The sequence below is a fragment of the Struthio camelus genome, chromosome 18, assembly GCF_040807025.1.
Source record: "Struthio camelus isolate bStrCam1 chromosome 18, bStrCam1.hap1, whole genome shotgun sequence".
Classification (NCBI taxonomy): Eukaryota; Metazoa; Chordata; class Aves; order Struthioniformes; family Struthionidae; genus Struthio; species Struthio camelus.
In genome coordinates this window covers 14,154,517-14,181,904 of record NC_090959.1, presented here as the reverse complement: position 1 = coordinate 14,181,904, position 27,388 = coordinate 14,154,517, and the positions used below count along the sequence as shown (strand labels likewise).

At 39.6% G+C, this 27,388-nt stretch overlaps 1 protein-coding gene and 1 long non-coding RNA gene across 4 annotated transcripts in view; one reads left to right on the top strand and one right to left on the bottom strand.

Moving 5' to 3' along the window:
• PHACTR3 (phosphatase and actin regulator 3) overlaps positions 1-22,058 on the bottom strand; it is a 115,492-nt gene extending 93,434 nt beyond the window's left edge. For 2 of the 3 annotated variants that reach the window (XM_068912343.1, XM_068912345.1), the window contains exon 1: positions 21,866-22,058. In XM_068912343.1, the coding sequence (XP_068768444.1) occupies positions 21,866-21,974 (109 nt within the window). In that variant the 5' untranslated portion in view covers positions 21,975-22,058. The remainder of the gene's footprint in view (positions 1-21,865) is intronic. The other variant, XM_068912344.1, reaches the window with a different exon arrangement.
• Positions 22,059-24,955: 2,897 nt separating this feature from the next.
• The window catches only part of LOC104141342 (uncharacterized), a 35,654-nt gene continuing 33,221 nt past the window's right edge, over positions 24,956-27,388 (top strand). The window contains exons 1-2 of the long non-coding RNA XR_693518.2: positions 24,956-25,132; positions 26,183-26,263. This is a non-coding gene — a long non-coding RNA (uncharacterized lncRNA). The remainder of the gene's footprint in view (positions 25,133-26,182; positions 26,264-27,388) is intronic.

Here is a 27,388-nt window from a genome sequence, read left to right as displayed (position 1 = left end):
CGTACCGAACCTTCTGAAGCACTAAGCAACCTCAAATCATTTGGAATAAATGGAAGCACAAATATAATAGAAAAAGGTGCATAACTGATTCAAATACTGTTAGAGACTTCAGAAGAAAATCAGGCTGTCCCTTTACCTCTTCATTAGGTAAACATTGCCTCTAGGATATGAGAAGAAAATACACGGCTATACAACTTTGTCATTTGATGTGGGTTTTCCTCACTGCCCAGGAGCTTGTGCTAACAAGCATTAGCTGCAGGAGGACATCCTATTATCCCAGACCCCCACAAGAACTGCAGCAGGCACTGCAATGCTTGCAAACTCAGATGTGGATGCAATCCTCAACTGTGTTGTAAGAATTACCTCTCTAAAGGTAACAGGCTAGTGGGTAAAATGCACCCTATTCAGTCTGTATTTCATTACACCTGTTTGGATTACTTGGGTACATAGGCCTGTCATCTCAGCTGATGACGTCTCAGATGTCTAAGATGACATCTGTCATCTTAGAGAATAAGACAGTTACTCTGACAAGAAGCTACCTTGCTTCTCTTCTCCTGTTCTGCCCAGTAAAAGCAGTTTAAACAGATTTTAAAGATAATGGGGGTGTATGTGGGAGAAAGTGAAAGATAAGAAAAGAGAACACTTCAGCTCCTCAGCTTGACTATTTACACCCCAGTTCCACTGAGGACTGCCACTTTCCACTGGCTGAAAATCAAGCCTGTCAGAAATCACAGGTGGCCAGGTATGTTTGGTACCAATCATACTGCATGTAAGTAAATGGCTTCCCCTTAACAACATTCGCCTATTTGAGCGTACGGCCACCCTTCATACTAGACTGTTGTGACCAGTGAAAACTGGTGCAAACCAATGACAAAATGAAGCCCTGTGACAGGGATGTGTGGTTGCCATCCTCCAGCACTACAACGGAGATTAAACAACTGCATACATTAACTCTGGCAGTTTTTGCTGTAATGGTTCAGCCTGTGAATTCAGGCTCTGTGTGGTTGTTTTTGAATGCAGTTGGCTCATGAATGTCATTGATGCAGACACTGGCATACATTCAAAATGCTGTGTTTCATGTTTTGCTTTTATCTTCAAATATATCTGAGTAGGTTTTTTTCTCCCCTTTAAAACAGCTCACCTAATAGGTAGAGCTAAAAATGATCTAATAGCTTCAATGCCTTAGAGCTACTGCTATGCATGAAATTCAAACTGTGACTATAAAAAGAAATAAGGAGGGCTTTCTTGCTATTTGTCACTTTTGACTAGCTATTTCTGTATTTTTTGAGAAAGGTAGAATGTGTTCATGTTTCAAGTTAGCATCAGTTAAATAAAATGTAATCTGAAAGTTATACAGGTCATTTAGGGAACTCAAGGCAAAGCGCTGGGGTTTTTGGACTGGTTAAAAGGTCAGTAAGGTTAGGAAGGTTATTAGTTACTAATTAAGGTTACAGAGTGACTCACATTTGTTTTTACAGCTCAGTTTGTTAGATGTAATGATATTCATTACAGCTGAGCAAATAACTTTCCTGGTGAGTAACATATTTGTATCTTCTTACTTTCTATCTGCTTATTGCCTTTGACTGGATTACAGTTTTCTTGACACTACCATCAAGTTTTACTTGCTAGATTATTTCTGCAAAGAGTGTTCAAAATGTAAATTGTAGGAGTTCAACAGCCAAACACAAGTGGCGTTGCTCAGTTCTCGTCAAATAGCTTGTCAGTTCCCTCTGTGATTGAGTGCAGCTCTTAATTAAGTTTATTTCTGTGTGTGCAAAACATATACCTGGGTATTCAAACTTTGCTTTGCACAGATGTTACGTAATTTTGTTAAACAAGAGAGACTACTATAACCTGTAGGAAAAATTAGCCAAAATATGAACAGATAGGACCATTTGAGTGTGTTCCTAGACTAAGGTGACCATTTGGTACCTTGCCTCTGAGAATTTTTTAATATATTTCAAAATGCTCTGGAATAAAATTTTGTGAACTAAGGGAAAGATGAGGTGGAAACTTGCTTATGATTTGAATAAGCATGGATTGTTATTGGGTTTTAGTACCTGCTTCACTGCAGCACAGGCTGACTCACTGTGCTCTGATCTGACTGTACACTGAGAATCAAGACATTCCTGGAGATTAATTTTAGGGGCTGGCCCATAACCGTTATGAGTTTGGACCAGACCGCTGAGGATGCACACTGCGGGCAGCTGCTCTGTCCACTGGAGCATGCTTTAATTATGTCATCAGAGCCTTGGGTCATACTTGTAAAGAGGCAGACAGAGGATACTGTTTTGCATCCTCTAAACCTGTTCTAACGACTCAAGCTTTTAATCAGAGACTGACAAATTTATGATCAATAAAAGGAACGGGCGCACACTAAGAATTACTGCACAGCAGCTTAATTGATAGTGCATTGAGTAATGAATGACTAATTAATAAAATGAGAGCAGAATATAATGGATTTGTACTTTGTTTGTACACAAAAGGCATCATTAGAACTCTTCAACCATCATTAGTTCTGTCTCTTCTGCAGTGAGTCATTCTGCTCCCTGGAAAAAAGTCTAGTTGCATTATAAAACTGCCAAACCATACAATCAATAGAGCTAAAACTTTCTGGATTGTCCTGCTATGTAAGTTGTTTCTCTGAATTTAGAGGATTTTCTCAGAATTTAGTAACGGTATTTAGAACAAACCTTTTTTTCCAATGCATGGTGAAATAGGTTTTGAGATACCTGAGGGCTAATCTCATCAGAATTTTCCAAAAGTGAAGAGATACAGAAGAAAAACTATGTTTGGAGTGGATCTCATTACTCTGCTAAGCAAACAGTCATGTCAGCTGTGGCCTCTTGAAGGGCACTAGTGGGATCACTATGGAAAAGAACTGGTATGTCATAAGCACGGAGAAACCAAGAGTAAGTCAAAACGGATACCCCTAATGACAGCTCTTGAGTTTCTGCTTCATTCAGGCAATCTGGGTGCCACTCAGGCTAAAATTTGGCCTTTTGTAAATGGGAATGAGAAGACTTTGTCCTCTTCTGTTTCTGAGAAGATCATCACACCTTGGAGGCATGCAGCTCCAGACTAGACACTCCCTGTCTTTACCAGAGCAGGATAATCAGCTTTTATCTGCCTTTACCTATCGTTGCCAGTTCAGAATCAGTGAGTTTGCCACATTTAAAACCACTGTGGCATGATTAAATAAACAACCTCAAGAACAAGGACAAGGCTAGTAATTATTTAGTAGCACTTTTTAGACTTAAAAAAAATCAAATAACAAAGGAACTTTGAAGTAATAAGTAACAAAACTAAAGGAAGAAAAGCAGTTCAGCCAAGTCCTGGCCACTGTGCTATCAACTCTTTAATAAGGATGTTTTTCCACAGGTAACTTCCCAAGAGAGGCCACAAAGATACACAAAAGGATTTTTCAAAGTTCAGTTACAAAACCATGTTCCTAAAATTTCTGGGTATAGCCAACATCAGTATTCCTAGCAAATATGATAACCTTTCCTCTACCTGAGGATTAGACAAATACACAAGAATCAGTCCTTGACAAAGCAACATTTTTCACAGTCTGGTTAAGCAGTCGGTCAATTACAAATACACTCATTTGGCTAAAATATATATTGATATTAATTTCAGCTTAAATGTTCTGAAAGTTTAGTATAAAATATTGTGCAAAATGGAAGAGGTATGGCAACAACATATAAAAGGGAGCTCTTGTACATACATGAAAAAAATTTGTAAAATCAGATCCAAACCTGTACAAATGATTTCTGTGAACAAAAATCCCATTGGTGCATATACAAATCACTTAATTATGCCTGTTAGGTATTGTAATTGCTATTAACGTGTAATTACTTGCTTCGCATCACAATCCTGGGTGAATGGTCAAACCAGCTACAAAATTATTAACAACTGAAAAATTGTGCTTATCTCCAGGCCATTTCATTAAACCTCTACTGTTTAGTAAGCAAAGTGCACATTGTGGACTAACAAATTGCAAACTGTATTTTTTCTTGAAGTCACTGTAGTAGTCTCAGAAGGACTGAAGTCCTATTGCTTACAGAATAAGAATGCCACATGCAGGAACAGTGAAATTGTCCTTCCTGACCTTCCCATTAGGGCTTCGTCACATCATCAGGATGGGATATTTTTGCCACTTCAAACCTTGCATGCTCTGTCAGGACTGTTTCAGAATTTTTCTGTGATGTTACTGTCTGTGATCTCAGTATTTGGGCACTTTCTGCATAAAACTGATAGCAATAAATTAGTTATGTGCAGACATAACTGCCTGGCCCTTCTCCTTTTGGGAAGGCAAATTTTGCTTGGGTTGGCGTTTCTATTACTTTTCTGTAGTCCTTTCCAGGAGGGGAGAATATTAGGGAAATAGAATGGATGTTACAACTGTAAATGTAATTTCTGATGGAAATGCTTTGAAAAAAGAGGATGGTTTTGCAATATTTCTTAAGGACTCTCACACTAGATTTGCCCAAGCATTGCTACAAGATTGTTCCAGAGTTAAATCCTCCTGATTTTAAAAGCTTTGTTCTCACATCTTATGATGCTCAAAATGCTTCATCCTGGGCTCTGCATTCTAAATTGTCTTAGAGGAACAGCTCCTACAGTACTTTATAGGCTGAAATTCAGTCTTTAATATACTCAAAGTTTGAGCAATCTTTTATATACAGACATTAGGGCCAAAGTTGGTGCCCTAATCTGGCCTCTCCTACGTTCACCGGGAGTCAGTTTGAGGGCTTGACTGCAGGCTTGGTGGACTTATAGAGATGTGAGTGATGAGGAAGAGAAATGTGGGACGCCTAGATGACCCTTTGGGTTGTATTTTACATCTATGATTTTGCATCTATGTTTTCATAGGAAAACATATCAAAATATAAATGTAAACATGTGACAGGTCCCATCTCTTCCTGACCTCTCCTTCTTCTACTTCCCCTTAGCCAAGAAAGAACATCAAAATTGTTATTTTTTTCATCAACAATTGTAAAAAATGAAAGTATAATACAACCTGAAGGCTACCCTTCCCATCCTAGAGCTTGACAGTAGCTGCAATGGAGTAAAATCTAGCTACATATTTTTAAATACAGCCAAGCAATGACAGCAACAAAAAAACCCAAACCCCTTCCTCCCCTATCAGGTCCTGGACCATGCGTAGACTGTAATTACCAGAGTTATTGCTGAGGAGAGATCATACAGAATGTAATTATGCTATTAGGACAGGGTAATCAGAATAGCTTGTTCATATCATCTATTGGTAAAGTAGCTAATAAACTTGCTAATTAGAGAAAAATACTCTATTGCTTATTAGACTTGCTTATTAGAGAAGGTCTTACTCTATTATTTTCAATTATTTAAAATAGCCTTCTTAGGAGATACTGCTATTTATTAAACATTGATTATATCAAATCAATTTTCAATGAATATGGTTTATATGATAGAATAAGGCCTGAGAGAGCATCACAGTTTAGTGTCCATGTATTTAAATAACGTAAATAAAGTTTTGCAGTGAAGTATTGGCTTAGATGTGCCACTGAGAGTTCCCATTATCCTCAGTGCCACAAACTGATTGACAGTGGTTTCAAATGAAATAATTAAATGGCCAGTAAAAAAGATAATGTTATAGTTTGAACTATTAAATTTTAGATAAGCCACAGTGAAACTTGGATAACCTGCTGAAACTCTATTCAATTTAAAAAAAAAAGTCTGAAAACAAGACTTTAATTATTTGAATTCAAATTAATCAATATTATTCAAATATCACTGCTACTGGAATCTGATGTTGGAGCTGCTTCACATTTGCTGATGTGCAAAGAAATGGCTAAGGCTTAACAAAAGCACTGCAGCACTTGGGATCCCAGAGCTGCCACTTCATGAAAATGTTACCATATGCATCTCTGGGGAAAAACTGCTGTAAATAACCCATCTGTCCTGAAAAATAATCCTAAATAAGACTGTCACCTCAAATAGACTTATATGGCCGTGGAATAGACGAAGCCTTCTTCACATCTCAGAAGGCAGAGTGAGTTGTGGGCAGAACAATAATGAAATGAAGTAGCTACTTAAAACCTCTCCAGACATTTTATTTTGGAGTAGTTGCTTTGAAGTCATACCTTCTGAAAGCTATCCAAGGGATAATATGAGAACAGTGGCACTGAGTCAGTCATCAGGCTTGTTGCATGGGTAAAAAACCTACAATGGAATATCAGTGCTATTCTGGAGGACACAAAACATCAAAGTTACCCAGGATTTTTGTTTTGTGCACAGATATATGTTACATGGGGAAAAAAATGATTTAAGAAGGTGTAACCTAAAATTGCACAATAGTAATCACGATGTTAAAGACTAGACTATGATGTGGATGTTTGGTGATGTAGCATGAATTAATTGTTTTAGTGTCCCCTCTGACGATGGGATTACAGATTTGTGGTAATATCAAGGGAACATAAGATGTGACTTGAAGGCTGTGAGCCAGGAAATACAGTACTGTCATTAGCAACAAGTACAGGACAAATGGCCCAGATTTTAGCATGTGGTATTTTATACTATTAGGGAAATCTTCCAGTACCGGTTTTTGACCTCCTCTACACAACTTTCTTTAGCTGTAGGATCCAAGTCTGTCTGAAGTTTGGCCGTCTAGCACTTGCCCTTGTTCTGGGCTTATCAGGGTCAGAGAAGACCTGGGAGGCTCACAGCTTTCCGACTCTGCCGGAGACGTGAGCCTACAGACCAGTTTCCTAGCCTTTTCATGACTCAGTACAAACATCTGGAGAGTTGATACAGGCCTCCTGGAACAGTCTTTGAGAGCTGTATAATGGAAGAGCAGGATTTATGTGGTAAAGCATATTCCAGAAAGTTGCCAACTGTAGAAATGTATAGGAAAAAAAAAAGGCCATTTACTAGAGCTGTTTAGCCCTTGCGTAGTAGCTGTTCCTTCAACAACTTATATATGCAATTACACATCTATTCACCAACATTGCAGGTGCAAGCTGAGCAACAGCAAGTGTATAAATGTGTGTGGGGGTGTGCAAATGCTTCATTATGGCAGTTTGTTAGTACACTGAGTGAATCTTTGTGTCCACTGAATGTGTAAATTAGGTGCATCCTTGTTAGCTCACTTGAATAAAGAACAGTTCTACTGCTTTGCCTCCTTAGCTCATCCCTCTTAACAGACATTGGAAATGAAAGCCGCTAGATAGTTTCATTCCCTGTCAAAGCAACAACTTCTATCCAAAACCTAATCCAGCTTTCTTGCACTGTCCTGAGGTTTCTAACAACGAAAAGAAAAGTGATTCTTGAGGAATTAGTCGTGTTGAATGATATCTTAATCATATGCATGATATGCTTTTATGTAGTATTGGAGTAAGAGGTGTTACATCTTGTGTTGTCATTTCTGGGACAGAAAACTGGGACTGTTAGCTAGCTTTAAATCATTTCTGGCATTAACGAGATTCTGACCAGAGGCTCTCTTTTATGTTCAGATACGCACTGCATTATTTGCTATTATATCACAATAAGTTGCACAGGAACAGCTAAGTTATCAAGACTAATCCTTTAAGTCTTTCTTTCTTTACAATGTCAAACAAAATAAGACTACCCCATTTTTCCGTAATCTCTCTTGTATTATGGGTATATTATGATGTATAACAACAACAAAATCCCCAAACTGCAGGCATTCCAATTGGTCCTGATATGCTTAAACTTGTCTCTTTCTGGCAGAAAAGATATTTCTAAGCCTGTATAATTTCATTTTAACAGACAATATCAGACTAAAAATCAGATCATTAACGTACAGCAGGAAAAAAAAATGTTTTTTTTTAAATCAGTATTTTTTTAAAAGCATGATCTAATACCTGAGGTTTTCCTTTTTCTTCAAGTAACTACCTAAAATCAAAGTCAGTTTTGAAAATCTAGGGTACTTGCTTTTGCATATTTTTCTACTTGGATAAGTATATTTAGATTAATCTGTTCAAAAGTAGTTCTTGTTCTCAGTCAACTTTATATCAGCTACCAAGATCTAAAAAAGAAACCTGCAGTGCTTTGATGACAAATTGCAGGGGAATTTTTCAGTGGGGTTGGGAGGGGAATTTGAATTAAATGCTAATTAATTAAACCCACCAGAAGTAGGCTTCCATTTCTTTTAATAGAGTGAGAAATATATATATTTAGAAAGGTGTATTCTGTTCTTTCTGAGAGATCTGTCCCTTTGGGTAGGGTGAAAGCATCATCCTATACACATCGCTTCTAAAATTTAGGGTGGGTTTGACTTTCCTGATATTTTGATTGTGTTTGAACTGCTAAAAACACATTCAATAACATAATTCTTTTAAAAGCACTTTATTAGAAGAGCCAAATAAATCAGGATATCAAAATGCATAAGCTCTTGGCAGGTCTGTTTTTTTTTAATGAAATACCAAAAAATATATCTAAAATGCTCAATGGGAATGGGCAGCTCTAGCAGAGAAATATTAATATCCAGCACGGGAAGTGGCTTGAACTTTCTTCAAGTGCAGGACCAAAAGAGAGCTGATTATATAAAACATTGTCTCCCAAATAAGATAGATGAGTAATGCCCCAGGTGATAGGGCAGGTTTTTTCCAAGAGGTTGGTAGAGGACACAGAGGCCTTTGGCGTGTTAGAATAATAAATCTAAACAAATCCTAGAAGTAGTGTTATGAGAGCAAGATTAAGAAAAATATAAATGGAACAGCAAGTTACTGACAACAGGTTCTTCTATTTTTTGGGCTTAGGTTCTTCTTTCAAAGACAAGAGTTATTTATTTTGATCTCACGTTCCCACAATAACTTCAGAGCTCACTGGCAAGTTTCAACAAAGGATAGTTCATGAAAAAGGACACTAGTGACCCTATTAAGTATCTCCTGTAAGGAAACCTTCAATGTGAGGTCAGCTTTGCTACCCACCGAAGCATCCACACAGGGAGAGACTATGAGTGCCCAGGGGGAAAAGTTTTTAGCCAGGCTGACACTTCATTAGACAACAGAGGATCCAATCGTAAGTCATAACTGAGATTTTTGACGGTATAAGGTCAAACTGAGGACTGAAAATGCTGAAATCACATGAAAGAAGGCTTTATTGGTTTCTCTGTTTTTGCAGTTGTAACACCCATTCTATTCCCAAAGGAATAATTCAGGAGAAAATCATCTGGAGCAGGGAGCTGCTGCATTTGCTAAAGCTGAAGAAAAGTGCTGGCTAAGAGGAAGAACTCAGACTAGATGGGAGAAAAGTGAAAAAAATCATAGTAGAGAAAACAGATTGGAAAGTAAGTAAAAAGTTGCAACAAATTCTACCTTCTCATAAGGCAACAAAAGAGTGGAGGAAAGCTCCAACTCAGTGAGATAGGAGGAATGCCACTGGCCACAGCAGCAGCTTTATGGATCAACCTGTGTCTTCAAAGGTAGTTTGTTGAACTAAGGAAGGGAGATACAGCGTACATTTCTATGAAGTGTTACGGATCCATTTTAATATAATTTCATTCATGCAGAATATTCTGGATTTTTGAGGGCCACTTCTTTGTCCTTTTGCTTGTTGAAATGATCTATTTTACTTGGCTTGCTTTCAGCTTATTCTTCTGGTTGAAATAAAGCAGAAGCCATAATGCTACGACATGTATTTGCTATCTATCTTGACAGCTGTTGTTCACATACCCTATGTTTGCCTTAAGAAAATATGCATCTGATCATGTCATCTGTTAAGTTAACCACTACTTTGAGGGTTCAAGTAAACTAGCCTCAGGCAATGGCTGATATTTGCTGCTATTACAGATCTAGCAGAGTCATGATTTTAGTGACGATGTAATTTTTTTGTTTCAGATAATCCAATTCTGAATTAGTATCAGTAGTTTACAGTAAAATAGTATGTTCTTCAGGACCTACGTTGTGTTCCTAAATGATAAGGGATTCCTAGGTGACATGTTCCTCACTTGCAGGAAGCAGTATTACAGGTTGCTAAGTTTCCTAGAGTCAGATATTTCATATGGGAACTATGAAGAAATATGATGAGTTTATCTGAGCTCTGATTTTCCCATTCATTTTCTTGAGTGTAAACAAGAAATGAATCATTCTAAGCTCATGGTAAACAAGAGGAGAACTTGAGTGAGCAATGAACTAAGCTCTATTTTCTCTTTAGAAAAGAGAGTGTTCTCTGCATAAGCTAGTACAGTAGTATTAGTACTAATTGTCTGCTTCTAGGCATTGTGCAAAAAATTGTTACAAAATTGTTACAGCAAAATCAAATGACCAATTGTGATGGAAAAAAACATTTCAGCCAAAGCTAAGCTGAACTTCTCTGAGAACAGCATGCCTTTCTCCTTGAAACCTCTGCAATCCCCAAAAGCTGCTACCCACAGTCTGCATAGCTGCTATAATAGAAAAAAGTCTAATTCAGATTGTTTTTTCTTCCATCACTATAAATGTAGAGTTTACACAATTATAAAAGTTCCATCTGCAAAGTGTAAACTTCAGAGAAACTCAATTAAGCCAGGGTTACGTACATTACCATATATTGTCAGCATCCCAGAGAGGCTGAGGATTTAGTCAACAGGAGATAAACTAGCATACAGACCAGAATTTGTCAAATAATCCCAACGACTGGGATTTCCAAGGGCTGCCACTGAAAGTCTGTGGAACCTTGTTTCCCTTATCTGCAGTCATTCCTGAAATCCCCCTATTCTCTGTACCGCCATTAGCGGTGACTCAGGCACACTACTGCGTGACCGTTTTCTTCACCTGTACTGTCACTTTCTCTCTGCTGCTGACACAAATCGGGAAGACCAGACTTTAAGGTTCTCAATCCAGCTCTCCAACACTGCTATGCTCACTTACATTGTAATGCCTACAGTAATTCAGGGATCTCTCAGTTGGATGTTCAGCAGTGACCACTATATGGCTGACCATAATGTGTGCTGGTTGAGAAGAAACCCTTCTCTTAACTATTTCCTTTCTGTCTCCTCTCCTCACCACAAAAGGTCAGTTCTCAGGTCCTACTGAAATAATGCTGCGACACTAAATGTTGTGTGGGGGCCTTTCCAGGCTCCAGTCTTAAACCAGCCATTATCCGCTTCTGTCCCTTGTCTCTCCCAACTCTGCACTTCACGCATAACTGAAAGCATTTTAACTCTGGAGACTGACGTATTCTAGCTAACAGAGTTACTTTTTGCAAAGCAATCTCATCACATCTCTTACACTGCAAGATTTGGAAATAAGGGAGAGTGTGTAATTCCTCTGTAAAATAGTAGCCAACCCTTTCTGTTGGGAAGGTTTGCTCTGTCTAAACATTCCATACAGATTCTTATCATTCATGATGAAAAACTAAAAACTACCTGCAGAAGCAAAGAAACTCTCTTGGAGACTGATTTCAACTAACATTTCATCTGAGTTCCCCCAAGAGAGCAGGGCTGTTCTATATGGTGGGCAAACTTGCCCAAAGCATCAACACTTCCACATGTTATGAGAACTCAGATTCACACGATCGACCCTGAATATTTCATTTTGTGTTCATCTTTGTTCGTGAAGTCACCCAAGACTGCCTTTGCTCTGTTTCCAGACTGTGTCAAGCTTCAAAGCCAGATGAGCATGCTCTCCCTAAATAGCATCTCCCACTGCCACTGTCAAGAACAGTGTCCCAGACTAGATGTACCACTGTTCTGACCCAGCAGAGCATTTCTCACGTTCTTGTAAGGTTAAAGAACAAGTCTCAGTGCAGGCTGCTTGGGTAAGGGGTAAGAAGGCAGGCTTCTCTGAGCATAGCTGTCACTGAATGAAAGGTGACAGACATTCACAACAAATCGGTATGGGCAAGGCATAGGGAAGACTGCATGGCCCAAGGGACTTAGGAACCCTCAGAAATTGTTGAAGGCTTCACTGGTTTGATGTAATGCTGTAATCTATGTCCAGCTGCTGGTTAAGAACAGTTTGGGGATGTTTTAAAAAAAAAAAAAAAAAAAAAAAAAAGGAATTTAACACATGAACTATCTCTTCATTAAATGCAACAATCGTGAAGTGCTTTATGCATAACGATAAGCCTTTCTTTAGCTATAATCATAGGTCTGCATGCATGAGCCGTGTGTGATTAGGGGAAATTATTGTACTCGAGAAAGCAAGACAGGACACTCTTTGATTAAGACCATCTTACTGAAATATTAATGCAGACTCAAGCATGAAGCTATTGACCTGCTTGAAGTAGTTATGTGATGTGCTCCCTAGGGCACATATAAATTGTGTATACATTAGGCAATAAATCAGCTTGGACTTCAAACAAAAGCACGAGATTTAATGGGCACAAAGAATCCGCTGCATTATTCTATAAACTCTAGCTACATTTAGAAGCAATATGAAAGTTTCATATTTATTCTTACTCACTCATTGGTATTTATAAGGCTGGCCTGGTCAGAGAAACCACTTTTTTCCCAATTTTTAAAAATTTCATCCCTGTTGAAGCTGGTATATATACACCTGCTGAAAGCTTTGGCAGAGGAAGAGGGACAAATAGATATTTTCTGATTTTAATTTTCTCTATCAAGTTCCCAGCTATCTCTGCTTCATATCAAAAGGTCATTGGAAGGTAAAATTTAAAAAACAGAAGTAGTACTAAAAAGGTAATTGAAAATCCCTTTTCATCTTTCATCAAAAGGCCTATGACTTCCCTTTTTTCCCTTATTAGGTGAAATAATATTGAGCACACAGACTGACTCTGTCAAGATTTTTAACAAATAGAAATTCTAACCTTAAATCTCCAAGTGAAAAACCTGTCTTGCCTGTGATCTTAAATAAACTCTCCCAATGTAACAGTATGCATCAGAGTGGAGTTTCAAAACATTTCTTCTAATTCCATCAAATTTCCAAGTGATCCTTGCCTAATCTGCTTTCTCTATTGGTAGCAACATCAAGCACTAGAAGCTACAGAACAAGAAATTGCAGCTGCATTAAAAATAAAAGAAATTAAATCAAAGTTGCCTGACCTTACAATGAGAACAGATTTCCTTTTCTATACAAAATATTTCTCCTTCTCCTTTCCAGTTTTTCCATGAGTTGACTAGTGGACTCTGAAACACTGAGATACACGAATAACTTTCACCACAACAGTATTTCTCCTGGATATGATTTCTGTGGTTAATGCTACTGGGTTAATGTTACTGGGACTTGAGAAATCCAGAGTCAACTTTGAGTGGTGCCACTGGCTTCCTAAAGAAAACCAGGCAAGACTGTTATTAAATCTCAGTTCCTCATATGTAAAATATGAGAAACACTTCTTTTAATCCACTGTTTTCTGGTTTTTTGTTCTGTTTTGTTTCCAATTAGATCGCAAACTGCTTAAAGCAGGAGCAGTTTCTCTTTATATGTTGCACAGAACCTGGTATAATCACGTATCTATTTCAGTTATGGCTCCTAGATATTACTCAGACTAGACATCTGTGTTTGGCAGATCTGAGCCTGAATCTTTGTGTGTAATCTGTGATAGTTTTTGTTATGACACATGAAAACATCTGAACAATTAAGGAGGGAAACAGAAGTGCCCTTTGTAGAGCGTATAGAAGAGACTTGTAATACTTCTCTGTGTGATGTATGGGATACTGCAACTCTGAAAAAGCACTTTTTCTCTCATAAAGCATGCTTTGAAGGTTGTATACTCAAGACCTGAGATTTCTTTCAATGAGATGCAAATGCATTACCTAGATGCCAAGAAAAAAATCAATCCTGCATTGTTTGCGCAGTGTGCAATACCACCTCTACTGCTTTTAATGCCAAAATATTGTAGCTGCAACGAAAACCTAACTGTGAAGAACTGGTGCGCACATAACTAGGTTCGTTCTGGGGCATGGGAGAGGACTCCCAGGAATGGGGGAAGAGAGAATATTCAAAACATTCCAGACCTAAGAAATTAATTCTAACTCAGCAAGGGAAACAAAAGATATTAGAAAGATCTCCCAAACTGCTAGATGAGGTAACTAGTGAAAATGCTTTTCACTGATACATCGCAGATTACCTACTCAAATTCTGATACTCAGGTTTAGACCCAATCTCGTATGTGACCCAACGGTTTTGCTAGTAGAACAGAGAATAAGAGAACTAATAAGCACTTAGAATAGCAGAGTAGTAGTGCACTGGCCTTCTGTATTGTGGGAGAGGAGTGCACATTTGCATTGTGTGACAGTCTTATAAGCATCCACATTTCAAAGTGAGATTTTGTCCAGTCTTTCTGCTCAGAAAAAAACTGTTGTGAAGCTAGGAGGAAAACAGGATCCTCAGCTATTGCTCAAGGCTGCAGAAGTTTCTATTGATGGAAAAGAAGTTCATAAAACAACACTTCGGGTATTTCCTATATGCTGACCTGATTCATACAAATCCAGTCTATGGATTATGATGCTATATAATCAGTATTTCCACTTCTTGGATAAAGAGGTTTAAATGGTTTAAAAATCTTCCCAGTAACATTCAAACTACCTGCCAATTTGGGATTTAGGAAAAAAAGAGAACTGTAAAACACTTTTTTACCATCAAAGTTCTATATTTCATTTACAGAACTCTAATATTTGGCTAACCACTAAGCCTCCTAACACTGGGAACAGTCCGATCTTGGAAAAGCCTGAAAAAAAAAAAAAAAACACCTCAGCATGGACAGGATACTTACTAACTGCTCTTATTTAACTACTGCAAAAGCAGTATTAAAATGCAACTTCCCCAACCGCTGTCCTGAGTCCCAAAAACCAAACGAGGTAGTTACAGTTCCAGTTAGTCAAATAAGCAGGCAGCCAGCTTAAAGCAGAGTGTGTGTTAAGCATGCATCTTGTTGAGTGATAAGTGACATAATGTTACTACACCATAGTCACAAACCTAAATATGTGCAGTAGCAAAACGACTAAGTGTTGATTCTAGGGTGGTGCATGCAGCTATCCCCACCTGTGCAGCTTGCCCAAGTGCCCTATGCCTATTTTCCTCTCCAGAGATGGAGAGATTACTCTCCCGTCCTGGAAGTGCTGGAGAAGAGCTGCCACGTGGTGAGTCGTGCACTGGAGAGGGGGCTCTAGGGTAGGAGATCCTCTACCACAGAAGGACGGAGAAGAGAAGGGAGTTCTGTGCTTCCAGTGAAGTTCTTCTGCAGGACAGGGACCTGGTGTCCAGTTAGATCAGACCAGCAAGGGATTGTGGATTAAATGAGAAAGAAAACAAGCTTCCAGTGGCCTCTTTGTAAAACAAAGCATTGCAGTACTTGGTAACACTGTGATGATTTTTCTGGTACTACGTCAGGACTCTAACCGCACATTCCCACAAATAGCAGATGTTTTGGGGAGCCTTGTAAGATTGAAATCTGGATTTCAGAGTAGAAGGAAATGGGATATTAAACTGGAACATAAATTAATGGCCTGTATGTTTCTAGTCCCTCCTGAATGCTTCTATCTCCGAGTATAGTCCCTGTGGTATCATATGAAGAACTAAATATGTGGAACAGTAAGTTTCTGCTGGTAGTCTTTTGGTTGGATTAGAACAGAAACATTCTGACTTTAAGTGAGAGAACTTAAAATATATTAAAGCTCCATATATACAAAAAAAATAAGGTAAAGTCATAAAAGTAGAGCAAAAGCACTGCCTAGCTCATTCAATTTCGGTCATAAATTAATACTTTTGGGAAAGGATGTAGGAGACCTGACACACCTCTTATTCCAGAAGAAATATGATGCAGGGCAAAAAAACTCTGTTAACAGAACTCACTGGCTGATATATGACAATGAAATCCAGACCAGAGTTATTCTAGTGGGAGAAACACATTCAATAGGTGTCTTGGCTCAACTGTTAATATCAAAGTTGAAAATTACTGTAATGACTAAACACATCATGGCTAAGCCTTTAAGTCCCTGATTTAAGTTGGAGTAGTCTAAATGACCTCCAAAGGATGACAGCACAATCCAACTGTCAGGCAGGACATCCATAGCATCTTTTCCTGTCCTAATACTCACTTTGCTATCAATTTGCTTGAGTCTTCTGCACATGTTTTAAGTTAAGCACATGGTTAAATTTTTTCCTGAATTAAGGGCCTAGAATGAATATGATTTGCAGCAAAAAATCACTGGAGCAGATTCAGAATGCTGGCACCAATCTATCTGCACTCCAGTTGTACCCCTGCTTCTCCTTGCCTTCCCTTTTTTCCTTACAAGCATTTGCAGCCCAAACCTACTATACTTTGCTTTTAGTATGATACTAAGTTGCATTTTCAAACCTCTCTTGCCAGCAGCTTCCAACATCATTCAGTCCACCAATGTACTGTCCTGATGGCTAAAATGAGGAAAAGCATAGCTGTCCAATTGCTAATAAGTTCCCTAACACTATGCACGAGACTCATCAAACTGAGGAAACTTATTGAAAGAATGAATATGGCAGCAACGATGTCAATTAAAACCTTTAACAGTGTAATCAACTCTGAAAGGCTATGAGTAACCAATGGTAGACATATGAAGGGAGTGACACAGTCCATCCAGGCTAGCTTACAGCTTTAACCAGGAGAAAAAAAAAAAAAAGCCAAGAGATATAGAGTATTTCTATACTTAATATTTTATTTCATCATGATTTTCCTGAAGGTCTTATTACAATGGTTGATGTCCTTATATTGAATACAAGACTCTGCTGGGTAGCAGGTCATCCTTCAGTCCAAAGAGAGACAATATAAAAGGAAAAAAAAAAACCATCAAGTCTCCTAGCATCCTGGAAAAATACTTACAAGAATGTTTCTTGCTATAAAACTTTTGAATTATGATAACTAGAAACAGTGATGAAGGATTTTAAAGTTTTATGCAGTTGTTATCTCCTCCAACTTAATTCAGTTCTCAGGGCTGCTGATTACAAGTGTTATCATCAAAATAAAAAGTGAATTAGTGTCTGGCAGCAACATAGTTGCACATGTCTGGAACAACTATTTTGAAGTAGCTTTAACTTGCCAGATCTTGAAGCACACCACAGCATAGTGTAGTGGCTGAGAATCCTCCTTCTCTCCTTCATCATGTGCTTCATCAGTCTTCTCCAACTAGAATGCTAGAAATTATATTAATATAGCTGTTAATGAGGTCTAATACTACTCTTTGCACTGCAAGAGCTCCTTGCCTTGGTACAGATCCTACACTGGAGGAGAAGGAAGATACAGTGGACCATTGGCAAGGTCCACTGAAGAACTCAGTAGCGCCAGTCCTCTACTCAATGGGATGGTAGCAGGGAGGAAAAGTAGCAGTATGAAGAGCAAAATGCGATAGCACCAGCGTATACTTCTTCAAATTAACATGGATTATCTCCAAACTGCTGAGGGGGATGGAATTTTCATGTTGTCATAGTTGTCTGTCTCTTCTCAAGTAATACCTAGCTTTGACATGGAGTACTCTTCTTCATTCTGTGGAGCCCTGTTTTTTCTATGACAAACCAAATGAGACTGCCAATCTTTTTTTATGCCCTTTGACTGCTGGAAGGATATAATGAGAGCATTATTTTGGTTTCCTGAAACTGTCTCTCAAATAGATGGCCATGTTGAAAGCTGCTTTGAATTTCATATCCCTGGCCTCTTTAGAGTCCCCTTTCTCTCTTGATCCTTCCCTGGAGAGATGGGGGATGGGAAAAGGAAGGGGGGGGGGAAAAAAAGAAAACTATGATCTCTGGGATTAATGACATTCCTCTTTGCATTATGGTTTTTTTATGTGATAGCTATCTTTTAGAGTTTGAATCAATTTCCCTCACCTTTTAATTTTTCTTAAATTAGAGTGTAAGTAGTATTTTATCAGTTTTCATAACTGCATCTTAAAATTCCCCTTAAAGTTATGGCAGGATGTAATATCTTCTAGAGTAGTTTTGCATAGTTTAGACAGCTGACTTTTTCAGCTCAGAGGTAACGCCGTATCTGCAATCAAGTAAGCTGCTGATATATAAAATCTGATACAATAGGATGTTCTGGCCTTCTCCCAAACTCAGTAAAAACAATGGATTTTGGGGAGTGATCTTAATGGCAGCAAAAAGATGGTACTGGTTTTGAAAATCTTTCCTATGAGGATTTCCAAATGAAAGTTGTGCTGATCGTGGTTCATTTCCCATGAAACGACATTAAGTGGTATTGTGGCATTAAGTCATGGCACAATAAAAGAATTAGCTTTCTTAAAGATAGCACAGTCTAAAGACAGTCTATAGTTAAGTAAGGCACAAGTATTTTGAGGTGAGTTTCTCAAATTCAGGACGCATTACTTTATAAGGCTTGCACACTTAATGTGACAGTGGGCTTAAACTAAGACTGAAATATGAAGTCCAGTGTTTGCTGTACTATATTAATCCTCATAAAATACACCTGCTCACTTGCCATAAAATAGTCACTTAAATAACAGGCTAAAATGTATTAAAGGAGAAAATAACTGATTCAGTCAAAACAAAGAAATGTTCATTCCTTCTTACCTTTCTATACTGTTTCCAGTATTGTCTGCACTAAGAATAGGAGCTATATGCACAATTTAACTGCTGGAGGAAATTGTCTATTTGTCAATACAGCCTGCCACAGATAACTAAAGGCCATATTTCCTTCTCAGACCATGACTGTGATATAATAATTGATCACTGTGAGGAGCTACTGTTTAATTAAACCTGCATGTGAAGGATCTAAATCAGCAAATTTGTATCTCTGTTTTAGTATAAGTAACTATTAACTGCCTCTAGTCTAGTGTGCTGAACACCTTGTTTATCTTATTTACTACAGGAACATTTAATAAGATGCTAGTAATATCTGTTAATGTTTAAATTTTTTTGCACGTTCAGTTATGAAATTCACTGTGGTCTGTCGAGATTACATCTGCTCTAGTAAATCAGGGTAATAAAATAGCTTTCCATTTCTACAGTGAATGCTTTGTGAAGAAAAATACACTAGATAAGAGGCTTTATCATGAAGCCTTGTTTGTTCAAAGCTTGGAGTCATTTCAACTTTCACTGGCATCAGTCAGGATTGTGAGTTTCCAGAACTGGAAAATCAACATATAAGGCTATTTGAACCAGCTAGTTACTCAGTTATTGCGTGCTACTACCGTAAGAAGAGGGAGTCCTTTTTAGCTTTTTTTCTTTTCCCTAAAAAAACATGTAGCTTTAATCTCATGTGGGAAACTCCCTTTGACATTTGACCTCAAGCAATAGCTGATGAGAAAGCTGCAAACAAAAGCTAACCAGATTATAATAGGAAGGTGAACTAACACTTGCCATCTGCAGTCTGTTCATCCTGAGTTCCTTGAGCCTAAAGTTTACATTACTTAGTATCAGATAAAAGGGATCACGTGGTCCAGCGGTAAAGGATTCTGAACTCCTGCAAGACAGCAGGCAAGTCTTCTAACCTTGCTGTGTACAGGCAATACAACTGTTAAGCTGGTGCTTAAAGACAGAAGGATAAATTAAGCATTGCATCAGAGAATGTTCTTACATAAACACATGAAAAGCTATATGCTGCCACCTCTACATTCTCAGCTGTTTAGTGCCATTGAATTTTCCTAGATAAAGCCGGGTTAAAAAAAATTCCTGTTAATTGTATAGGTCAAGAAGAGGAATATAAATTGCATCTTCAAACAAAACCCATGTGAACAGCAGGAAAATAGGCTGGCTTCATCTATTTCCACATTCCCTTCTTTGATATACTTTCTTAAAGTAGATATGGACAGATGAATTGGTGCAGAATAATCCCAGACCACACCATGTGTTCAAGAAAATGTTACGTCAAAATAAGACTGTGTCTCCAGTAGAAATACAGTGTTCTTCAAATGCCTCACAAAAGAAGGAAAGTTTTTGTAGGGATGCTTCAGTCACTTCCTTATTTTGCTATTGTCTTATTTTCTTGTATGATTTAAATACAAATAAAAATGCATGTTTAGTTTTTAAAAAAAATAAAAAAATCCTACATTCTCAAATAGAAAATTTATTTCTATCCTCCTCTATAGGGCTAATCTGCAAGCAGGGTTGGGATGTACACACACACTTTGTACCATTTAGTGCTCCTAAGAGTTTTCTGGGTCCATAGTTGATTGCATTAATACTATAATGATAACAACAAAATTATGTAAGATAAAAGTACAATTACATGGTTTAGCATATATAGTTCTTGTAGTAATATAAAGTATTTTTTAGCTTTTTGAAGAGCTGATTGCATGAATGTATGTGCTCATAAATTGAGTGACTACTTACAATACTGCAGGGTAAAATATTATTTAAATAATAACTGTTCATTTCAGTACCAATTTTAGACATATAGGTGCCCAGTACTGTTTGATAAATTAATTTAAAATAGATGAAAAACCTGAAAAGCTTACCAAACTTGTTAACTATACTCACTAACCATTTACACTTACTTAATGCAAACTATATCTACTTATCACCTTTTGTTTCTTTCCACATATTGTTTGTGTATCATTTATACCGTAAAAGTCATCTTTTCTTGAGCATTCTTCTGCTACGTAATGGGACACTGTCTTATCTGATGAAGTCTCTAATGGGGGGGAAATACTACTTCATACTGATAGTTCTTTCTCCTTATAAAAAACATAACATTTTAAAATATTTTGTCTATATGTCAGACATGTTGTGTACATTCTTTGTTGCATACTTCACAAAGATCAAAATTATTGATTAGCAGAAAATAACATGGAGGAGTTAAGACTGAGATTTCGTATGTCTTTCCTTTCATTAGTCACTTCTGTTTTCAGAAATCAAATGGCAGAAACATACATTCCTCTTTCAGTCAAGATTGCCCCTTTGGGAGTGAGTCGAGCAGTTCATGTTAGAAGAGTCCTTTGTTCCCTTTACTTAGCGTATCAGAACAGTTGGGCATCAGAGATAAATCATCTATTATTTCTGTTAATTTAATTTGTATTTCACTGCAGAGTGAGGTGCTCAGAATTGCTTAGTAAGACAAATAAATAAGAAAACCTAAAATAGTCACAAATACTAATATCTTCTTTGGCTCAGAAGGAAGCACTGTAGCATGTCTTCCAAAGGACACTGGAATATTTTATTTACTCATTAATCTTATAAAAGCAGGAACTAATGTCCGATCCAAAATTGTATTCAGAGACGGTATCTTCCAGGTTGATAGTGCCTGACCCGAAATCCAAACCCATTTCTAGGTGCACAGTTCAGTGTACTGGGCAGTGAGGATCAGCACCCCATTCATTGTCTTATGCTATGTTTGTCCTCGCTATTTTGTTCAGTTACCCCTCTTCTCATAAAGAAACCTTCCAATTCTTGCATGATCTCTAGGTTTATGTAAACATAGAGAAAACTGGCTCTTAGCTTTTGCTTCCAGCATGTTGTTGGGCCTTTCCTTGCAGTCACAACACATTAAAGTGATGTAGTTTTTCAAGTTGTTTCTTTTTTTTCTAAGGGGGTCATCACTGCTTAGATTGTGACAGTCTGAAAGTACTGAGTCACCAACAGGCATTTAGAATTATTCCTAAAAGTGAAGTTAATCTGGAAACATCATTAGCCAGTTTTAGAGGAAAAAAAAACCACACACACTAATCACAGCATTCTATTTCTATTCTAGCAATTCGGCCCTGTCCCCCCCAGCACCACCCTCTGTGACTACGCTTCCTAAGAAGATTACACTTCTCCCCATGAAGTGAAAATTACCTTCTTGTGGGGAGAAAGCATTTAATTACGGCCCTGCTTCCCCTTGTCGCCATGGTGATCCCAGGCAAACAGCCTGTTCCCTCCTGCTTTATTAGACCTCGTGCCCCCCCCGCCCGAGCCGCGGCTGCCGCACTCGGCGGTGCCCGGGCGGCCGCGGAGGCGCCTCCCCCCCCCCCCCCCCGCGCCAGCCGCGGAAGATCCGCCGGCGGGGCCCTCACCTGGGTGCTGCGGGGCGGCGGTGCCCGCGGGGTCGGTGAGGATGCTGGGGTCACTCTGCGACCTGCCTCGCGGGAGGAAACACCCGGTGCCTTCTTCGGATGCGGCCATGAGGTGGAGGGCGGGCGGGCGGCTCAGAGGCGGCGGCAGGAGGAGGCGCGCATGGGGCCGCGGGCGGCCGAGGAGCGGCGGCGGCGGGGGGGCGTCAGCCGGGCAAGCCCCGCCGCGGCAGCATCTTCGGCGGCGCCGTGGGCAGGCGGCGGCGCGGCGCTCAGGCGGGGCGGGCCATGCCGCCGGGGCGGTGGGGAAGAGCCGCCGCCGCCGCCGCCGCCGCCGTCCCCTGCCTGCCGCCGAGCGCTGCCCGCGGCGTCGCCTCAAGCGGCCGCGCCGCCGCGAGCATCTGTCGGAAAACATCGGGATTCTCCCATCGTGCCCCGCGAGCGGCCGCGTGACGTCACGGCGGAGGTGGGCGGCGGTGGGGGGTGGGGGGGGAAGCGGGCAGCGGGCGCCGCACCTGCACTGCACAAAGGCGGGGGCCGCCGCAGGTGCGCGCGGCGCTCGGGCCCCGCCCCGCCCCGCGGGCACGTGACGGCGGGGCGGTGCCGCGCCTGCCCCGCCCCGCCCCGCGGGTTGTGGGCGGGGGTCGCGCCGCGAGGCCGCGCGCGAGCGTGGGGCAGGGTCCTCCCAACTCCCCCCCCCCGCGAGGGTCGGTGGCACAAGGCGGCGGCCGTCAGCCTCTTCTGAGGGGATTTTTTTTCTTCCCCCCCCCCCCCAACCTTCTTTCTCGGTCAGAAAGTGCCGATTCATCCCCGGCGAGACGTGGCGGGAGCGTGGCTGTCCCGTCCGCGCCTCACCGAGGGCAAGGGCCCAGCAGCGCAGCGCGCGAGCGGCTGTCCGCGCTGCCCGCCGTCGCGCGCGGGGGCGGCGCTGGCGCCTCCGGAGAGCGGCTCAAACGGGACGCGCCTGTGTGGTGGTGTGCCTTAGGTTTGGGGGCCGTTTGGTAATAAGGGGGTGTCTAGCAGTGGTGTCACTGCAACAGGGTATTTTGACTAGCACCAAGTGGTTCGGGGATCTGTTCAAAAATAAAAATGGATTGATTGTTTTTGTGGGTTATTTTGGGTTTTTTTTTGTTAAATCAGAGGTGATTGCTCTCGGGCTGGGGGTGGGTGCCGGCAGAGAGGCTGCTCAGGCGTGCTCACTGCTCCATGTAGTGTCTCCTTTGCCAAGTAACTGACCTGTAAAAAGCAAGGGCTCTTCTTAATCACTGTCCTTGTAAAATCATATAGAGCATTCAAGCAGCACCTGTGAGGATTATGCAGTTTTTGTCTTCATTTATTATAGCAGGGTAGCATTTAGAAGTGTGTATTGAACCTCACTTTTGTCTTTGCCTGGAGCTAGTGTTAAGAAACATGCACGCATACAAGTAGACTTCTTGGGCTGACCTGGTAGCAATGACTAGACGTGAAGTTGCCTGATACTTCCCATCGTAAGATGGGTATAAATCTGCCAGCTGTCAAGGGTGGAGCTTTCTGTATCAGAAAACTTTCCATTAATTCAGTCATTCATTTGCATACATACTTTGTTTTCACACAAACTAAAACAGGTATCCTTTAGCCACTTCTGAAAGTAGAAGCAAAGGAAACTTTTCTAGAAACAACAAAAACTCATTTCTATCACATTGAGAAGTGCATTTGCCTTTTTATCTTGGAGCAGGGGTTTCAAAGATGGCCAGCTGCACGCATCTCCCTCCGGTAGTCACCTGTGGACTAGGTGTTTCTTGACTTTTTGTCAACTCAGTGATCTTTTAAAAAAAATAGAAATCTGTGGATATTCATTTAAGATAGTGCTTGAAATTCTTCAAAGATTCCATTTCAGCAAGCCCTGAGTTTGGCTTTTCTGGTAACATCTGCCCATGGCTAGGATAATGCTGCGCATAACACTGAGTTTGAATACTGTCATGAGAACAGAAATTGGACAAGTGGTTTAAAGCAAACTATCAAAGAGTTTCTCCTTCAATGAGTACTATCCCCTTTTGCTTTGTGCAAGGCAGATCCTAAGGAAAAAGTAGCATGTGGTAGTGTAATCAAAAGCTGTATCATAATGCAATAGAATAAATGAGGTGGCAGGGGCATTTGTAGTTTTTTGCGGGTTTAATATTGCAATCTTGACTCATTTTTGGTGTCAGTTGTTGTAATAACTTCTAAGCCTTGTGAGCAAAGCTGCTCATTGTAATTCCAAAAAGACAGCTAATGAGCCATTTTTATCATGCTATAAAACATCCCCAAGGAAACAAACAAGCAAATAAAAACAAAACACAGTTCTTTAAGGTATGCTTTAAAGATAGTAGGATGTATTTTGTAGCCCAGTCATATATTCCTAGTCCTAAAAAGAGAGGAAGTAACATATTTTAAGTGTTTTTTCTTAATACAAGTTTTAGACAAAGCTAGAAAATGTGGATGGTTTCCAGTGATTTCTGGGAAATTCAGTTCATACCTACCTTCTTCTGTAATGAAGAATGATACTGATTTATTGTATAAAACATATAGTTGAAAAGTTCCATATCAGATTTGGGCGTTAGTACAAGATGAATGTATTGAATATTTTCAGCTCAAAAAGGAATATCTCCAGGACAGCATTAGTACCCTATAAATACCTACAACATTAAACTGCTGTATTTGAAACTAACTTCCGTACTGATCATCTCTATATGGGACACTTTTTTTTGAATCCTAAAATATTGTCTGACAGAAATTGGTCAAACAAGGCTTGGATCTGCCTTGCTGCTTTAAGTCATGTTAACTAACAGTTGCGTCTTCGTTTTCTCTCGTTCCTATTAAACCAAGCCTCAAGGAGACTGAGTCTGGGTATTGTGTATAGCAGGTGATGGAACTGCCCCTTGGCCACCTCGTTATTTCTGAATGAGCCGTCACCGTGTTTGGGGGCAGGGGAGGGCAAGGGGTACAATTTAAGAAATTGTGTTAAATTATTTAAACCTATAGTGCTAAATATTATCTGTTTTGAAAAAAAGTATGTTTACTTGTATGTCTTTTAGTTTCATGTTAATAATAATGTGTCTATTTGCAGTTTTTTTTCCCCCTGACCGTAAAGTAACTTCTGCAGTCTTTCTGCAGGGCAAATCCCAAGCTTATTCATGAGAGGAAAGATTTGAGGCAAAGCGTTCCCTCCATGTTGAAGGATGAATGCCACAAGGAATTGAGCATTTTTGCTGAAGCACATAAAAGTTGGAGGCAAGCACCAACCAATATAACGCAAGTATTTTGATGTTTAAATACCTCTGAAAGTCATAAGGAAGCTAAGCCCAGTTCTAGTTGTGGGTACATGCATATGAAAAAGTGTCCTTAAGTTCCCTTTTACTACTTGATATAACCCTATAAATATGTGACAAAAATACTTGCAGGATCAGAGCCACTACAAGTAGTAACATGCTTCTCTTTCTATTTTCTATCTGTACTAGTTTTGTGGTAAATAATTTTGCAAGATTTTCCAGTAAGTACATTGAACTGATACTCTTTCTTCCTCTCAGTGGATATCCAGCCTTTGATCTTTGTGATGAAAAGTTAGATTACTTTTTTTTCTAGTTTAGTGGCATGTGATATTCTGCAGTTGGAATCCATTTAGTAGCAAAAAATGCTTCTTAGATGGCAATACAAGGAACACACAAGATAAACTTTAGTTTTATGCACGTTCCACAAAAAAAAAACGCGTTTCCATATGATACGCCTTGCCTTGATAAATTTAAAAAATGCAATATGTACATTATATGTATATGATCAGAGTGTAAAAGCACGATTTGGTTCATGTAATTTCTGTTTGGTAGACAGCTGAACTCCTGTTTCATGATCTGGTTATATAAAACAAATACTACTGTGTGTTAGAAATGGAGTCCTTCTCTGAGGAGAAGGAAAAGAGGTGAGTCATGTCAGTGCTGGTTTTCTTGAGTCAGCAGAATATTGAACAACCTCATTTTCCTTAATGTGAAACCCATATGTGATCTCTGAACATAGCTCTGATCTTTCTTAATAACAGCATAAAAAGGAAAATCAGCTCCGGATACATTTGGATTGACAATATCAACTTTAATGTTAAAGTTGTTTCGATGACCAAGGGAAAAATACCCTTGCTTAGAGCCATTTTCTGAGATGCAGCAACAGAAAGCGTTTGTTCTGTTGCTTATGATTCTTAACCTAGCTTTTCAGATTTTATGCCAGCCTGTTGTAGTACAGGATGCTTACACTAACCGTAAAGATAAATGCTCAAAAGGCTGCTGTCTCTATTTGCCTTTTTTTTTTTCTCCTCAGCTGCATCTTGGTAAAGAAGACATAGGGCATATTTTGAGCCTTTATTTGTCGAGAAGATAAAAGAAACGCACGTCACTGAGAGTAAGTGTCATCCAGCAGTCATAACTTTGTAACTAGGAAGACTAGAAAGATGTCTTCTCCAAAGTATGATGATGTAGTTGCTAGTACTATGGAAGGCAAATAAAAAATGAATAAGCATCAGGGATTTGTTTTCGATGGCTTCAGGTACATACTCACGTTTAACATCTCTGATAACTTAAGAGCTATTCTAGGAATCACCAGTCTGATTTTCCTACTTACTTTCTGTCACAGCTGTACTGCTCTGTCGTTTTATGATGACTGAAGGAGCAGGAAAGTAAGAGGCTGGGGAAAATGTAAGAGAAGACAGCTCAGCTGCCTGCCTTCTTCACAAACAGCTCTGCCCACATAAGCCCGTCTAGGTAGCAGTGCAATGACAAAGAGAAGGTGAACCTATGCTCTATTTCAGTGCTTTCAAATTATGCATCTTGTAATAGTAACAACAACATAATAGTTTATGGGGGGGCGGGACTCACATCTGGGACATGCAAAGGCCAATAGTGTGTTACAGGGATGTGATAACTGTGCGTAATAATTGTGTGTAAGAAGCAGGGAAAAGGCAGCCATGTGTGGAAGACAGTGAAGGACTCCTGCAGTGCTGTCAAAGCCAGTGAGGCTGGAGGTGGTATGTCATGTAAATATTGCTTGTGCCAATTCAAGTGCCAGAGGAGAGAATCTGGGTTTCCTTTCCATTTTTTTTCCCCAAGACCTCAAAATTTCTGAGGGAAAGGGCACTATATCCAGCTTACATTGCAGGTCTAAATCTTACTCCTTTCTTCACTGCCTTTTAGGGAAGGCATATATTCTTATATGCTTATATATGCTTATATTCTTTTATACAGATCTTTCTTTTTTCAATAGGCACAGTGTTCTTGAGGAGGAACATGACTAAAAGTTCCCTATTGTTCTCACTTTTATTCTCGGAGTATTCCATGGTATCAGATACGTGGAAAAACTGTAGATGTGGGAGGTCTGAAGGCAATGTTTAATACAAATTGGGCTCCATAGGCAATATTAACTAACATAGGAAAATCCAGTGAAGTATTTCTTGTTACATTCAAAACGTGAGATGCAGGTTTTAGACTTAAGGATACAAGCAACAGTATAAAGAAAGTGGAGTTTGTTGTA